Here is an 18,332-nt window from a genome sequence, read left to right on the forward strand (position 1 = left end):
ACAATCTCTCTCATAAATGAAGTAAGCTTGATATTCGCCAACGCCACTTGAGGCACACAACTAAGACTGCAACTAAACCGGAGTCTAGAACACGGTAAATGAGGAACCAACAGCATACTATATTCACAAAATAACGGCATGATGAAATGAAACACGTGGAAACAATACGAGAGTCTACTTGATTCGGAACAACATCTTCCTCTGCATCCTGTGCTGAATCTCCCCGCGCCTCAACATCAAATGCAAAACCCGTTGCACGGCACGTTCGGGATATTTCTGTGAAATTTAAAAACCTCATACTTATGGCAATCAAGATAATACCTTTTCAAATAACTATGTCACAGACAGTCTTACAACTTGGTTAGTTTGACTCAGAAAGCAGTCACAAGACATACAATGACCAAGCAGGCACGAACATTTAAAACATACATCATAAAGATACGGTTTCTAAATTGGGTCGACCTTTTAAAATTAACCTAAACGTAGAGCTACCATATATTATGATACCGAAAGGAGGACACTTTGAAAATTACAAGTCAGATCACCTGACCAGAAACGTGCCGATTGTAGAATTTTTACAGGAAATCATGTTGTGTTGACTAAAAATAAAACCTCAACTCCCGACACACCCAATTTAACACAATACTGTTCTGATGTTGACCCGCCCGAACATTCGCATTGCAGATTTTCTGTCATTTGTGGCATTTTTTAGTTATGCCTGGTCATTAGCCTGGCTGTTGAAGCTAAAAGGATGACGTATTCCAAAAAAAGATGACATTTCGAACATATGGTAACCCTACCTAAACCGCAATAATCGATTAGATGTCACTGTTATTCCGCTTTAATCCGCCAAACACGGCCCACACTCAATCATATCAGTTTGGATAGTACCACATAAGGTCATTACCCATATTAATCTCAAATATATCAATACATCAATAAATTTTCCATCAATCCGGTGACTAATTTATCTCAAAACTTAGAGTACATGATTCAGAGGTGGCTAAGCACCAAATAATCCGCCATGATCAGATTTATGAAGCGTAGTCACTGCATCGTAATCCTAGGCATTTAATGAACATCGATCGAGATTATCAGTCTTCCGGTGAGCCCAAAAACCCGAATAATTGTCGAGAAACGTTACCTGTTTTGTAAAGTCTTGCACTATCGCGTATTCCGAAACTTGAGACCCGATGATAAACCTCCTCTTGACCTGCTTCTCAATTCGATTCAACATCTCGTGATCCGACTCGGAAGTGAAGCCTTCGACACCAGCAAGGTTCCCGGTCATAGCAGCATCGAGGGTAGAAACCTGGGAGAGAAAAAAACGACGCTATTCACCATTCTCACACGGACAGTAGACCAGTCACAGCAATAATTATGTTCAGTAGGGTATGTTTAAAAACTTTTCCCCGAATTTCAGGGATTTGCTGAATAACTGTGCGGTTGCTTAAAAACCGCTGCATACCAAATTTGTCCCAATTCCAACCAGTAGAAGTCGAGTCAAGAGCCAACTGTAATTTCGGCCGTTTTTTGAAACAATTGTGTTTACGGTGGCAAATTTCTTCACTTGACAATGACCAAACAACATCTTACAGGCATGCCTGCAGGGAGAGTGACGCTTTTTTCACGCATTTACATCTGGAAAAGGGCCTGCGATAGGCGGTCAGTAACAAAAGTACTCCCACTTTCTTGGAGCACTCGAGTAGTTATTTTAGATTAATTCTGCTTCTACCTGAACAGTTTGTATACAAAACTTAATCACTTTTTACACTTCGAAAAGCAGACAGTAGTTTTGCGTCAAGCTTGTCTCATTATTATGAGTGAAACTGCCATGAGGATCTTGCGAAATATCCTCCCGTATCACCATAACTGAATATATTTTGTAAGATTACGCCTATTCATAGCGTTGTTAGTCCCAAGGATCCATCCTACAACTGCTAAAAGTGTGCGACCCCTCAACCAAACTCTATTAGATGAAAGTACTCCAATAGTTTTTGTTTCTACTTCCGCTTGAAGTAGTTTTGAGATGTATTGTAAATTGCTACTCCCACTTGTTATCGAGCATACATTCACTACATATATGGACCACGATACCCTTAAAATCGAACGCACACCTGAAAAAGTCGAAGGGCTTCATCCACTTCCGCCTCGCCTGCAAACGGAGCGAGACGCATCTTGGCAAGAGATTCCGACATCCTGACAATCGCCTCCAATTGACGGACCTACAACAAAACGCAGAGATGGTCAGTAACAAAGCATTTCCACTTTTTTCCCAGTGCTCCAGTAGGTTTCCCTACTACTATACTCAAACGAGCGATAATGCTTTATACTACTTCTACTTGATAGTTACTTTAGCTAAAACTATTTGATTTTTACACTTTGGTTTTGAAAAATATAGAGTAGTTTTAAGATAGCTCAATTTTGAAATATATCTTCGAAAATTGCGCCTCTTAGTGGTGTTACAACTCATTCTCCGTACGACTCATCGATCAAACCGATTTTCTGCAGCTACTTTTCAGATGTTTATTTAGCTTTCAATACAACATCCATTGTAGCAGTAAATTTATTAAACTCGAAGACTTTTCGGGTGCCTCTTTTCAAGAGTTATCGGCACACTGAAGGGATTTAAACAGGTTTAAAAGCAAAACCAAAAAGGCAAAGTATGACGCAACAATCAAAATCACAGACCATGAAATTCGCTTTGTATCAATGGCAACAATAATAAACTACGAAGTATACGGACATACGGTACTATAGTAGCAGCATAATTTGTAAATAAACAATTACACGGACGGAACAACACGCACTAATGAGAAATTTGTAGGTTATAGAGGAAATCTTTCTGTCTACATAAAATAGGTTTGCTCAACTGAATAATAGTAGACTCCACTCCGTGCGATCATTTGCGCATGTTTTTGACCGAATCAATTTTGGGATATGCTGCTTAATACGCTCAAACAATCTTTGAGATGTACGTCCTACATACCTACTATCACAGTGGCACTTGTATTGGTAAACAACATTACTTGCATCAAAGGCAGGAAGTACATCTTTTCGAGAGTTGGGTAACAAGGGTTTCGTCGTGTACACTACATGCGTGTTAACGCTGTAATAGCAACGGTGAACAGCCGATTTAATAAGCTTTTCAAATCGGCTAGACACGTTACCAGAAAAATGCCCGGCATTTTTACACCTACCTTGGCTAGGTAACGTGTCTAGCCGATTTGAAAAGCTTATTAAATCGGCTGTTCACCGTTGCTATTACAGCGTTAACACGCATGTAGTGTACACGACGAAACCCTTGTTACCCAACTCTCGAAAAGATGTACTTCCTGCCTTTGATGCAAGTAATGTTGTTTACCAATACAAGTGCCACTGTGATAGTAGGTATGTAGGACGTACATCTCAAAGATTGTTTGAGCGTATTAAGCAGCATATCCCAAAATTGATTCGGTCAAAAACATGCGCAAATGATCGCACGGAGCTCGCACGTCAGTGCAAATTGGCTGCAAAAACAGACTGCTATGATGATTACCAAGCATATGCTTCGTCAATCGGTCAGCATCTGAGCGAAAACCAGTGTTGCCAACTCCCGATGGAAGAAAATCGCTAAAACTGGTGTCAAAAATCACTAGATATCGCTAAATATCGAGAAAAAAGCGCTAAAAATGGCGCTAAATCTGCAATAATTGCTAAAGGTGTTAAATTGAACCATTATACCAATACATATTTCTCAGCTATATTTTACTCGTCTGGGGCCAAAGTCACTTATCATATTACTAGTTCATAATCCGTTATACTCATCTCTAAGCGGGACAAAACGTATAGTGCATTTCGATAAAGCAGATCGCTATGCGCAATGATCGCTATACCCTCACGTGCAGACTTGGACAACTAGAACATTTTTAGCTTTTCTAAATTAGATTAGAATTAGAATTAGAGCTACATAGTATTTTCCAAATTAGATTAGAATTAGAATTAAAGCTACTAAATTCTTCCAAATTAGATTAAAATTAGAATTAGAGCTACTAAATTCTTCCAAATTAGACTAGAATTAGAATTAGAGCTACACAGCTTTTTTCAAATTAGATTAGAATTAGAATTAGAATTTCCGAATTAGCAAAAAATTGAAAATTGAACGAAATTGTGAATTATAAATAAATATAGCGAAAATCAAGCTCAGTTCACATCAAACCACATTACATACTCATAAACATGAGAATAGTTGACGTCTGTACATCAAGCTTGTGTCATTTTGCACTATACCTATACCAACACGCGGGCCACATGCGGCCAACGATCTGATTTGTGATTTTGGATAAACGTGATAAACAATTTGAAATGCTGGAATTGATTTCAAATATAACATCATTGTAGTTGTTTCAAAATAATCCATTTGCCTGTACCAAACACGACAATTACTCACTAGCTGAAATGGCTTCGGCCATGGGAAACATCGTTGGAGCATATTGCCTTGACGTAAAATGGCCCAGACAATGCCAAGACCGAGACGCTTAGAAGACGGCCTAGGGCTTTCCCACAAGATCAATCTTTAGGATGAGATAGTCTTTCAGCTAGTAACATCATCATCATCATCATTGGTTTATTAGCAATTTTATCAGTTCAATACACCACAAAACTGCGATACAATAAATAGACAGGAAGATGTCGAAGCGACTTGGATTTGTCTATGGAATCAGACTCCCACCTTGGCCTAGGCGATGTAAAGAGGAGGCATGCACACTGAATGAAAGTAAAGAAGACAGTATAGAAAAAGAAAGCGACAAGAATAGGGCGGCATGTCATGGGAAGCGAGAACATGTCCGCATATCCCCAATATCGATTCGTTAGTCGGTGAAAAGCCTGGTCAGGTATCGTGCGCAGCTTAAAGTTCAAAATACAATTAAGTTTATGATCACGATATTTTATGTTTTATATGTACTTGATATAATATTACTTCTTTTGTCGTAACCAAGCCATCGCCCATGTTAGTGAGCACGGCGTTGTACTATCGCAAAGCTTTAAAAACATGGTTGCTCAACTGTGTGTGGGTCATTATGTCTCGATATTGCATTATTGCATGACTGCAAAAAAGCTGATATTGAAGTCATGCCTACGAGTTCTCAAGCAGCAGCTTTAAGATGAAGAAAACTATTTTCTCCTTTCCAGTAATTAAAAACATCGCAGTCCATGATCTCATGCGCTGCTTCGAAATCTCTTTCCACTTCATTCTCCAACATATTTTCTTTTGGTAGACCTAAAGCCACCATCCCCTTTTTACTTGATGTAGTTATGGGCACGAAAGTGAACAAACCTGTGTAAACTATCTTTTTCTTCGCTACTGTACTGTTTGTGATCGAAACTATAATGTTGTTCGGAGACTACAAGCTACTATGCCAGCATGGCTATTGTTCGTCACGATAAATACTATGATGGTGCGTTGTATGTAAGTAATGCGATGGCGCCTTGGCCCTGGATTTCCCTGTGCGAGAGGGATATTCTCGTTAACTCGGTGCAAAATGCCGCGGACAAAGAGGCATTTTCAAGAAAAGAATGAATTAGATTAGAACTAAAATTAGAGCATAAAAACATTTAACAAATTAGATTAGAATTAGAGCTACTAAATTTTTCCAAATTAGATTAGAATTAGAATTAGAGCATGGAAACATTTCAAAAACTAGATTAGAATTAGATTACTGGCATTTCGCTCTAATTTAGTGAAATTAGACAACTAGAATTATCTAGTTGTCCAAGTCTGCTCACGTGACCACTGACCAGGTTTGCAGGCATAACCGCTCACTATATATATGCGTGCCTTGCTTGATGCGTGAATACGTGATGCGATGTACCGTGGAGATGCGCTTCACTTCTTCTCTAAACTGTGTTGGAGCACTTGAACACGACATGCGACTTAACACACGTGCACCAAACATGCGACTTAATGACCCGACACAACACGACTTGAACCGGTTTTGCCAGCCACTATAAGTGGAGACCTTAAGAAAATAATCTGAGGACCAACCCGGGGTATGAAATGTACTTAATCCGGTCTTAAACGAAAACTAGTGTCACACTGATTCCGACAATACGAATTAAATTCTTGTCAAGACGATGGAAAGACCTCAAAACAGCCCTTTAAGTCTGAAAATCGGCATTGACCAGAACAATCGCTGGACGAAATTGGTCATTGTTATGTTCATTGTGTTGCGGCAGTGCCATTGTTAGAGCAATGCCGGTTTTCAGACTTTGAGGGCTGTTTCGAGGTGCATGGTTCCATTGTACGGACGAGATTTTATTTTGTATTTCCGAAATCACTGCGACACTATCTTTCGATCATGGCCAATTATACTAAATTTCAGCGTTCAGGTCGCCAGATGTAGCACTGTCAATTATGCTACTTTTAGATTACTCAGCAAGAAGAGACACTGTTTGCCCATGCATAACCGCCAGGAGTTGCGTATCTACTATCTATCCGTAGGTTAGTAATCTATCATCGGAGTCCGCACTCCAGTGACCGGAATAGCCAATGCAGCCGTCAGCCAGAACTGATCTTTATTGGTTATTTTCGGTAAAAAGCGCTAAATAATCGCTAAATACTTTTCAAAAATCGCTAGATTTATCGCTAGGCGCTAGATCCATATTTTTTGGCGCTAAACCGGATGAAAAATCGCCAGATCTAGCGCGAAAATCGCTAAATTGGCAACACTGGCGAAAACCTTGCCTGTGCACAGCACTATGATGACAATATGTTCACTGTCATTGCGCGTGGTAGGTCTGTGTTTCATTTAAAAGTGTTGGAGTCTACTATTGTTGAGCAAACCTATTTTATGTAGACAGAAAGATTTCCTCTATAACCTACAAATTTCTCATTAGTGCGTGTTGTTCCGTGCGTGTAATTGTTTATTTACAAATTGTGCTGCTACTATAGTACCGTATGTCCGTATACTTCGTAGTTTGTTATTGTTGCCATTGATACAATGCGAATTTCATGGTCTGTGATTTTGATTGTTGCGTCATACTTTGCCTTTTTGGTTTTGCTTTTAAACCTGTTTAAATCCCTTCAGTGTGCCGATAACTCTTGAAAAGAGGCACCCGAAAAGTCTTCGAGTTTAATAAATTTACTGCTACAATGGATGTTGTATTGAAAGCTATATTCAAGTTCTGTACCACGAACCAGCTATTTAAGATGTTTATTTCCTACTTCTACTAGGAGTTGAATAGACGCGTCTTTGAAATTGCTACTTCTACTTGTGATTGATATTTTTCGGTGCTACATCTACTTCTACCGAGTACCAACTGCTATGTTGACCACCTATAACAAAACCAGACGCGAGGGCCTGCTAGAAATCTCAGGGACAGCAAACCAGGTTACCGTGATCGGTATCGTGGTTTTCTTTTCGGTCGCCACCTCGTGGGAATGCGCCCCCGCGCGCATCAGCACGTATCTGTTTTTCAACTTCTCGCACGCTTGCGCCGACAGCCTGGGTCCGCATTTGCTGAAACAACAATGATCGACGTGTGAAAACGCAGGTGTTAAAGATCGATTCATCGTGCTGCACCTACCTCTTTGCGTAAGCGATGTACTTCTTCAAAGTCTGAAGGTCGATCTCGCCCTCGGTGGCGTTCTGCTTGGCGGTCTGAGCCGTCATGTGGACGCCCATGACGTGCTTCGCCAGTGTCTGTGTATAGGGGTGACGCATTATTCAACACGACTGACACTTGAATAAACGTCCAGATTTTATACGTCCAATAATGACTAGAAAGGCTGAAACGTCCATTTTTTGCGGCCATAAGGTAAATGACGCCAGTCGCACGTCACCCAAAATAAGACACATGTCGTTCCATAAATATTATCAACTCTATGCTTGACACTGAACTAGCCGAGGCTTCAAAGCCGTGCCGCTTTAATCAGAATTCACGACTCACCATGTCCCTTTCACGATCGTAGAGATCTTTCACGATGAATATCATGTCGAATCTCGATAAGATCGTGGGCATAAAGTCGATATTCTGTTCTCCCTTAGTGTCGTCCCACCTTCCGTACACCGAGTTGGCTGCTGCCAAGACAGAGCAGCGCGAATTCAGCGTGGTCGTTATACCGGCCTGTGGTAAGATAAAAAAGATGGAATATTGTATGTCCAGCTATACAGTGTCGATATACCAATAGATGCAGCACCACATTCTCGGAGTGACCGCAAATGCTGACGTAATTCAAATCTCAAAATCTCGAACACTTTATCATACTCGAGTGGCTACAGACTACGACGACATCCGAATCCTACACACCTTAGCGATCGATATAGTCTGCTGCTCCATGGCCTCGTGAATAGCCACGCGATCATCTTCCCGCATCTTGTCGAACTCGTCGATACAAACCACACCGCCGTCAGCCAACACCATGGCGCCCCCTTCCATTACGAAGTTCCTCTGCAAAAGCACAATAGTACTTGTACCTTTTTCGAGTAGGTTTTACCTACTTGCACTGTTGACTCAATTGCGTGTTTTTAGATGATTCCTTCTTTACTTGTACACTTATTGCCAAAGTTCATATTACAATTTGAAAATTATAAAGTAGTATTGTGATCCGTTAACATTGCTTTTACGAAGTGAAATTGTCATAAGAACCTTGTGAAATAGCCCAATATCATTTCAACTGAATATATTTCAAAAGATTGCACCTATATGCAGTGTCAGTGTTGACACTGGACACCTCTGATTAACGTTCCCTTGACCAAATCTATTTGATCACTTTCTCCACTCCAATTTCAAGCGTTTTGACGTGTCTTTGAAATTTCTACTTCTGCTCGAGCAACAACGACACTGTTTCTACTCACAGATGTAGGATCTTTGATCACCGACGCTGTCAGACCGGCTGCGCTGCTTCCCTTACCGGACGTGTAAACCTGCGTAGATGTGGTCAATAAAATCTCACATACAAAACTATACAGAAACGCCAAGACATTACCGAAATCGGAGACACTTGCTCGACAAACTTCAAAAGCTGCGACTTCGCGGTACCGGGATCGCCTAACAACAAGACGTTGATGTCTCCGCGTCTCGTCAATCCGTCCGGCATACGTTTACGAGAACCGCCAAACAGGAGACAAGCGATTGCCTTCTTGATATCTGTTGGAATACGAGTTTTACAAAATTTGTGTGCCTTGGAGTCGACTTTTATCAAAATACACCAGCCAAGGCTGTGTCAACAAAAAGAGTTCGTGCATCATCTAAAAATAGTACATTGAACGCTCTCGTATTCGACATTTCGTGCTGGTGACGTCATATTTTGTGTTACGATTGTTGATATACGCTGTTCTTTCGAATTCTCTACTAGTTGCTGACGATTACCCCTGATCAGTGTCAGCTGAAAATATTCGGGTTCATTTCAATATGAATATTCAATTGAAAATTTGATAAAAACGCGAAAAATATCACAGACAAATTGAAGATACAATCGAATATACATTCATATTGAAATGAACCCGAATATTTTCGGCTGACACTCGTCAGGGGTAATCGTCAGCAACTAGTAGAGACGATTACCCCTGACGAGTGTCAGCAGAAAATATCAGGGTTCATTTCAATATGAATATACTATTCAATTCTATATTGAAGTTCTGTACCTCCAAGAAATTGTACAAATTGAATAACGTAACACCAGACCACTTTGACAGTATTATATATAGAGCAGTCTAGTGTTGCAGAAATGAAGATACTAACAAAGTTAATGTTAGAAAAATTCAGACTAAAGCCATACCATGTTGTAGCTTCACTAGCTTGCACAAGATTCCACAATAGGCACAATTAGCGAGTCACGCTCAAGTAGCCAGGACCCCAGGACCGCTAGACTCAATTACAGATGTAGTGATTTCCAAGATGAACTGACACTACTTCTAGCAGAAGGACGTAATAAGAGAATAAAGTAGTCAAGTAAACGGTTGCAAAAAGTATCATGGTTTTAGCAGTTGATGTTATTTTTCAAAGATATTATACCAAGACAACTTAATTCGTAAAAACAACTTTTTATTCAACAAAATACAAATTGTAAACTAGGGTTTCGCTTCAATAACCGTTCAGTAGAAATGCAGGCAGTCTGAAACAAAGCTACTTCACTAGCCAAAATTTCGTAGGTGCCAAAGAAAATTGGGAGCATTTAATTACTGACCTCCTTTGCGTACATCATCATCAGAATCTCAAAGACCACGGTCAAAGATAGTCACATACCGGCGCTGCCGAAAATCGAAGGAGCGATTGATCTGCTGATGACGTCGTAAATATTGGGATTCTGCGTCAGTCTGCGTATCTTCTCTTCCTCTTCGGCTGTCAGGGAAGTTCCCATCGTATGACCCGTGGCGCCGGCGGTGGCTTCGATACCCAACACCCTGATGTACGGATTCCTGATGCCCACACCGAGTCCTTTGGACTTGTTTTTCTACAAACAAACCGACCTTTGAAGTCGGTTACAGAAAAATTTCACAATGAAAAAGTCGTACCGATCTGGAAGACACGTTGACGTTCGAGCCACGGATCGAATATATCCCGATGATCGTTACTTTGTTCCCCGGGACCACTTTGTCGCACAAGTATCGGTCCACGTACAGCTGCAGGTGTCTCGGCATTTCGCCCTGAAACACAACGGCAAATAAGTCGATGCAAATTTTGTGGACCAGTGCCCTTCAAAAATTGACACAAAATGTCAATTGCGACATGAATCCAACTGAATAAAGCAGATATTGGAAACGATAATTGAATGGGAAATTTGCGGCAGCCTTACTGACATATTACACATTACACTGTTATGTGTTTCAATTGCAGGCCAAGTTCTGTTAAAAACCACAACTGTCAAAAACCAGCTAAGTATCGTAGGCCCCGCCACAACTTATTTTGTTTGTGCGGTTTTTCTTTTGAAAGTATTGCAACATTGCTGTCTACTAGCCTCTATTATACTGCCAAATGTTACTAAATTGAGCTGTAGAGATTTATAGAATTTACCACATAACTGTTCCTAAACCAGTTGCAGGCTAATCTCACAAACATCTGCGTACAACACTTGCAGCCTTGTGTCGTACGCCAAGTCCAAAGTACCACGATATCCATATTGCGGTGCCACACAGGAAATAAATCAATCTGAAATTTGATGTGTCATTTTCCATAATTAATAGACAAACGCCCAACTTCTAACATATCGCAATTGAGACATGAAATGGAAATATATTGAGCGAACCAGCAACAAAAGTGGCCGCGGAACAAGAACCCCTGGTCAACGCCTGTTAAAGTTACCTGGGGCACGGCATCTGGAGCTTCCTGCAGCTTCAGAGTTTGGAAGTCCACACACTGGCACTTTTCCGGAACGATAAAAAACGGATCTAGCGGACACGGCTCTCGGCCTTGCGCTTCGCTGCAGAACAACTTGCGATAAGCAGCCTTGCCCAGTTGCATAACAAATCAAGGCTATCACCTGATACATTTTCTCGGGAGGCTGTACCCTTCCAGTCCGGGCTTCACTTCGACATCGTTAATCATGTGACGGCAAGTGCGACATTGCAAGCCTAGCTTTGTGGCCTTGGCGCGGATAGCTGTTGCGGAGACGACGATGCCGGGAACTTTCACAAGCTTCGACATCATGTCAGCCTAGAAATCGTAATAATTGCACAAATTTTTTTTCAGATCATTAGAGATATTATATAAATACTGTCAGTCGGTTAAAGGGGCACTGCACTCTAAAAATGACGTGGTTTCAAATTGAAGGGCGAAACGAAAAAAAAATTTTGGCCGCAGCCGTTTTCTTCAGAACTCCACCGTGATGGAGATGCAATTTATTTAAATTTTCGCAAGAACTTCACGCTCCAGCAGTCACGCAGAGATCGTACTTTATATAGTTGTCTGCCGATGTTATGAAGGAAATATGTCGTATGCGACAAAAATAGAATACACTAGGCCCGATTTTGACATAAATCTCCTGACTGAACATCTTCCGTTCAGTTCAGTTCTTTCCGCGAAGTTCTTGGCTGCGGCCAAACTTTTTTTCGTTTTGCCCTTCAATCTGAGACCACATCATTTTTAGAGTGCAGTGCGCCAGTGGAAGCGGAGTTATCGTCATCGAAAAATTTGGATTATGAATAAAATAGTATTTACGGTGACCAATTCTTTAATTATTTATTATAGAATTTATAGTGGTGCCCACCGTAAATACTATTTTATTCAAATCCAATTTTTTTTTTCGACGGCAATAACTCCGCTTGTACTGGTTGGAATTCGACCAAATTTGGTGAACATTGTTTCTATAGACAACCTAACACTTTCATGGGGTGAACAGAAAATTTCCAAATTTTTTGTTATTTATTTTTATATAATAAATAGAAACTTTCTTCTCCTGTAGCAATGCGGCTACTGGTTAGAATTGAACCAAATTTGGTGTGTAGGCTTAAATTAGGTGACCTAACAATTTTATCAAGTAGCCAGTGCGATTTGAGAAAAAAGGTCATTTTTGAAGAGCCCTAGCGCACATGCACTACGCCGGGTTTAACAAAACGACAAAAACATCGCAAGTATCAGTCAGTTAATGCCATTGGTTTACCGTTACTCAACCAGGTACAAGTGTATCGATAAACAATTGCAAAAATGAAACAGCGGGCATCCTTTCTGCAATCATTTAAATATCGTAATTTTCGAAATCTTCAAACCAAAATATATGCTGAAAATATATTTTGAGAACAAGCCGAGTCCGATTCACCGTTTCTCTCTTTGCCACATTCGTGACATGAAAGTTGCATAAATCAATATCTTCAGCGATAAATCTTGAATTCACTGGATTTGTTTCGCCACTATACAATAGCTTACTAAAACAAACTGGTAAAGATACCTTTAAGCTGCGTACTGACGACGGTATCGCGTTCGACTGAACAAGTACTTGGATGGGATGAACGGTCTCCTCTCCTTCTGGTCGCGGCCTGGTGACTTCATCAGCGACCTCCTTGGCAGCTTGTTCAAACTTGAAGAGAAAACAGAGAGCGTCACTTCGTGAACAATGAACGTGATAACGAATTCAGCAATGATTTCGAGATTCATAGTTTTGGACATTGATAATACCCTGAAGTCAGTCCTCCGCGATCCTCATAGATTCAACAATATTCTAATAAGCAGAAACGATCATGTTTGTAGACTACTTCTACTCTAAATTTTAAATGGTATATTCATACTGAAATGAACCGGAATGTTTTGTGATACGATTGTTGATATACCATGTTTTTTCCAGTTCCCTACTAGTTGCTGACGATTACGCCTGACTAGTGTCAGCCGAAAATATTCGGGTTCATTTCATTATGAATATACCATTTAATTGTATATTGAAGTTCAGTACCTCCAAGAAGCTCTACAGTTTTTATGATAAACTACACACTTCTTGCAATTTGGACTTTAAAAAATTCAAGGTAGTTTTGGGAAATACTGTGCATCTTTTTTTTTTGTTCTCATTAGAACCGGATGGAATGGCTAATGTATTACAGCAAGAGAATATATTTTCGAAAATTCAACCTGATAGTGGCGTTATTAGTCATTTTGTATTTGCCGTGAATATACTACAGCTTGCAATTTCGAACAGCTTTCAGATTTCCAAGTTGTGTACTGTTACGTGATGATCAAGTTGACAACCGCGCTTGAAGACAGGCATGACAAAAATCTTCAAAGTATTTGAAATATGCGTGTAACTGACAGAAATGATAGCCCAGTGCCTTTCTGCATACTTACAAGTGGATAATACTCCACGGGTCGATTCATGAGGTAACCAGCCAAGTCATCGTCGAATGAGGCAAGATGGCCGATATCGATCTCAATCCAATATTCTCCAAGGTTGTAATTTCTCTTCAATTGATCTCTGGAATATGAGAGAGAAATTGTTAATTCAAAGACTCAAAAAAGTCTCTATTCAGAAACAATGATTTCGGAATTTAATTTCAAAACATACAGGTATCCACGGGGTCACTTCAGACCCATTGACCATAAACATAGATGATAGTTCTTTATGTTACTACCTTCATTAGGATTCAGTTACTGAGAAACACACTCAGTAGTTCCAAGGTTACTGCTGAGTTTTGAGGAGACTTTGGGACATTAGGGCAAATTTCAGAGCATCCGAAATTATTTTCCTCACGACTTCCTTTGTTTTTCGGTGACCCCATCAAATAATGTGATGAACAGGGCAGAATAAAACTACTCCATAATCTCGCTGCATGAGTTATGCTTGGTGTAAATGTCAAACAAAGATAGCAAACAATCTCCACATTACAGTGAGCTCTACGATATAGACAAAGTTGTTCTCACCATATTGTTTCTTGATTAGAAAAATTCCTCTTAGAAATGAGACGAAAAAAATTGATGCTTCAAAAACTATCTAATAAGAACAATCTGTTTTACAAGATGCGCTTGTTGGTCTTATTTTGAAGACCGAATAATCATGGCTATTCTATATGGTCTGAATCAGTCTGAATTTTAAGACCTCTCTTCATCATTTAGACTGAAATTGCTGAAAACGAGACCAAATCAGCCTAATACATTATTGTCATAAATTTGAGACCAAATTTGTTTCATATTTTGTAGTGTACAAGCATTCTTCAAAAATAATTTTTTTCCAATTTCACTTAGTAATAAAATTGTCAAGTTGCCTGACAAAACGCTACACACCAAATTTGGGCCAATTCCTTCCCGTAAAAGCCGTGCTATCTTAAATTGAAATTTCAACCACTTTTTGAAATAATAATATTTACGGTGGCTTCGTGAACAAAATGGCAGCAGTTAAAAAAAAAATTTCGATCTCTGCTTCAATTTGAGACTTCATTTTGAGAGCACGGCCAGACTGGAATCTCGGTACGTTTTGCCTAATACAACAGGTGAGCAGCGATGATTCTCCAAGTTTAAGTACTTTAATAAAAAATGAAGTATTGTGTGACCACAGGACACCCGATTCCATACAGGGAGCACAGTGCCCTTTCAATAAATATAGTAGAGATGGTTAACAGTGTGATATTTTTCGTCTCTACATAGAAACATTCGATACAGTGAAGGAAAGTCTGCAGACTGCAAGCAGCCGGAGTTGGAAAACCAGATTTAAAAATCTAAATCCCTTACCCCACCCCAAGGGTGGGCAATTATTTTTTCCCACGGGCAAAATTAAAATTGGAAAATACGTTGGAGGGCCGAGTCAAAAATTTCAACTATAGTCTGCGGCGTAATTAATTGTATTTCAAAATTGAAAACAGTGAATTACATTGTTAATGAATGCTGCTCAGTGGATGTATTAGTAGGCAATGAGAAAGTGACGGTTGATTAACAAAAAATGATATTTCATCGCTGTCATAATTCAAAACAATAGTAAATCTGATACATTTTAAACCCATTTTTAAGCCACAGACACTTTTTTATTAAGACATTAAAATATATTAAGGATTACAAGCTACAAGCATTAGCTCGTCTTGGTCGCTGTCTCCCGAGCAGTATGCATGTGCACTGTTGTTGTTGATGGAAACCATCGGTGCTTCCGAAATTCGCCCTTGTCTGTATTTGTGTTTTTTGCCAGAATACCGCCTTGGATTATACTCCACGGCGACCTGCTCGCCACCCAGAGAGTGGAATTGGTGGCAACAGCACACGCAATGTCACGCGAGCATTTATATCTGATCACGCTCACGCCGATTAATGAATTATGCTGACGTCACAAAGCGATACCGTACCAGGGTCCAGATCCAGAATAAGGCGCTTCCGCTTTACAATGAACGCAAACAAGTGTGGCATTTGCGCAACAGCGAATATACGGCGTAACCGTGGTATGGTGTATACCAGGTCTATTTTAGCACATTGTGTCGTTTAATAATTCAGTATCGAATCAGAGCGAAAAATATTTCCGTCATGCGGATGAAATTTTCCAATCACACGAGAAATACGTCTGTCACGCACAACATGTTGTCAAAAACAACCACCGATTCCGGTCTGGCTCGCCACAAACTAAAAGGACGGGTTCACCCCTGACTCCATTAAACAAACATTTATTTCTCCGAATCTTCTTGTTATTCGGCCGTCGGCCCTCACCTTATTTGACATGCCAGCCCGTTCATCATTTAATCACAAGCACTGATCGACTGGGTTTCCAAATTAGGGATTTAGGAACGTATCACGTAACAATTTGAAGCACAAAGCATGTAAATGTAACAATGGCAACAAAGAAGGTTTGAACGAAAATGTATGGAAACATTTACTTTAATTGTAACGACACACTTTGCTGGATCAATTTTGAATCTGGATTACTCGAATGACCTACGTATGGTAAGTAATTGCGGTACATCAATGAACATAGGCCTACATCATAATGAACGAATCTCCGCTTCAGATTATACGGCTTATTATTTTAGTCCAGAGTGGAATTGGTGACAATGTCACGCAGAACTTTCTGTTTATTTACTTAATTATTCTATTCAGAAAAGCTCTCATCACGCAGGATTTATCTCAAAAAATGAACTGAGATTTTATGGGGATTTTAGTCCACGTCCACAAATTAACATTTTAAAGCAGTTTAATGTTTTGAATTCCAGGTAACTTTTTGCGGGTAGCTCTACAAATCGCATCGCGGGTCACATTTGGCATGGCATATGCACAGATGGAATCGGTGTCCTGTGCTCACGCCATGTTTTATTTTTTAATCATTTTTTATTAAATTACTCTAACTTGGAAAATGATCGCTGTTCACCTGATATATCAGGCAAAAAGGCCAGCAATTCCAATCAGGGGCATATACGGTATAACATATTTATAACATTTTGGTGGTTCAAACGAATATGAATATAAGATACAGATAGGAATCATCACCTGTAGGCATAGGTTACGCCACCTTCTGTCGTGACATGAAATTCTCGAAGAAAATCTCTAAGTTTTTTCTTCACTTGGGAACGCAGAGCTTGTCTGTCATTTTGCTCATCGCCACCACCGAAGTTATCACTGAAGAACACTCCCGGGTCATCAAAACCTGACATAGCCATCTTAGAAAATCCTGCCAAGAGATGGTACAAAAATTATGGAAGTCTGCAGCATTTCTTGAAGTTGCTCATACTTACTGAGGCTCCAGAAACTACTGAACTTTTCGGTTCAAAGCGAGGCTGCAGGGAATATGCAATACTTCGCGACGGAGTTTCGCGCCGTACGAGATCACGTGATAAAATATACAGAGAAAAACTAAATGACTATGCAGCAGTAATCCGTTCATATCAATCCTCGCAATACAGTTTCCGTATATTTTTCATCATCATTCATCATCATTGGTTTATTAGCAATTTTATCAGTTCAATACACCACAAAAAATGCGATACAATGAAAAGAAAGGAAGATGTCGAAGCGACAAGGAGCAGTCTATGGAATCTGACACCCACCTTGGCCTAGGCGATGTAAAGAGGAGGCATGCACACTGAATGAAAGTAAGAAGATAGTATAGAAAAAAGAAAGCGACAATAAATAGGGCGGCATGTCTTGGGAAGCGAGATCGATAGGTCAGTCGTGGTCCGGTAATCTTGAGGATGGACTGTATTTTCTGTTGGTGACAATGACAACGGTAGAATATTATGCGTACGGATGTGATGAAGATTACCGAAAACTGTTACTTCGGGCAATACGACGAAGTTCTCGCTGCGCATCCGCTCTTCTGCTCTTGAGCTACTGTCTCGTTTCGACAGACAGCATCGTTGCGTCCCAATGCCAATCTCCGTAACAATGAAAAATTCGCGGCTGATTGTGGGGGTTCGAGGGCCACGAGCGGAATAAAATTTATACTTTCGTAATCAGTGCAGAGTCATCTTTCGATTGATACCCGTTTTACCAAATTTAATGCTAGGCAAGCCGGTCAAAAATGACCGTCACATTGCACGTAGACAAATGGAAATTGTGATGTGAATCAATTTCACTGAGCCGTGAGATTTGCTTGTGTCGACACCATATAGGACACTATAGTAGGACGAAAAACATTGTCACGATTGACCTATAGATAACTAACCTACGGAGGTTAGTTATCTATAATTCACCACAGGACATCCCTGAAAATCTGTAAATCCAATCCCAATCCCAATCCATTTGAAAAATCTCAAATCCTAATCCAATCCTAATAGGCAAAATTTCACAAAGTCTCTTTTCCCAAATCATAATCATAATCCATGCTCATCTCTGAGTAGAAGTACTTCATTACTGCTGACCACCTCTGCTAAATAGCTTGTAACAACGCATCCTCGAGGTCTGATACGAAATTTTTCAAATTAAAGTTATGAATTTTCGTCATTAGGCCTACCGATGTGGAATGA

General features: G+C 40.0%; 3 protein-coding genes across 5 annotated transcripts in view; 2 read left to right on the forward strand and 1 right to left on the reverse strand.

The window, feature by feature from the left end:
• LOC145444248 (uncharacterized) overlaps positions 1 to 18,332 on the forward strand; it is a 170,285-nt gene that overhangs the window by 103,115 nt on the left and 48,838 nt on the right. The gene's annotated exons all lie outside the window — the stretch shown is intronic.
• The window catches only part of LOC145444219 (uncharacterized), a 166,698-nt gene that overhangs the window by 57,371 nt on the left and 90,995 nt on the right, over positions 1 to 18,332 (forward strand). The window lies entirely within an intron of this gene.
• Positions 100 to 17,260, reverse strand: LOC145444224 (DNA replication licensing factor mcm5-like). Of its 2 annotated transcripts, none has more exons than XM_080322171.1 (17): positions 17,103 to 17,260; positions 16,858 to 17,038; positions 13,750 to 13,876; positions 12,866 to 12,994; positions 11,462 to 11,634; positions 11,284 to 11,401; positions 10,497 to 10,628; positions 10,228 to 10,435; positions 8,969 to 9,129; positions 8,838 to 8,906; positions 8,290 to 8,430; positions 7,930 to 8,106; positions 7,567 to 7,682; positions 7,376 to 7,499; positions 2,118 to 2,225; positions 1,145 to 1,312; positions 100 to 276 (listed from the first exon to the last, which is right to left on the reverse strand). In XM_080322171.1, exons 2-17 carry the CDS (start codon positions 17,025 to 17,027, stop codon positions 175 to 177), a joined length of 2,223 nt encoding a protein of 740 aa, XP_080178297.1. In that variant the 5' UTR covers positions 17,028 to 17,038; positions 17,103 to 17,260; the 3' UTR covers positions 100 to 174. The 2 variants fall into 2 exon arrangements, with proteins under 2 accessions (XP_080178297.1, XP_080178298.1); XM_080322172.1 differs by having other exon boundaries at positions 17,099 to 17,117.

The sequence above is a fragment of the Botryllus schlosseri genome, chromosome 8 (genome assembly GCF_051294905.1).
Source record: "Botryllus schlosseri isolate E-star chromosome 8, Bs_hap1, whole genome shotgun sequence".
In the NCBI taxonomy this organism is placed as follows: Eukaryota; Metazoa; Chordata; class Ascidiacea; order Stolidobranchia; family Styelidae; genus Botryllus; species Botryllus schlosseri.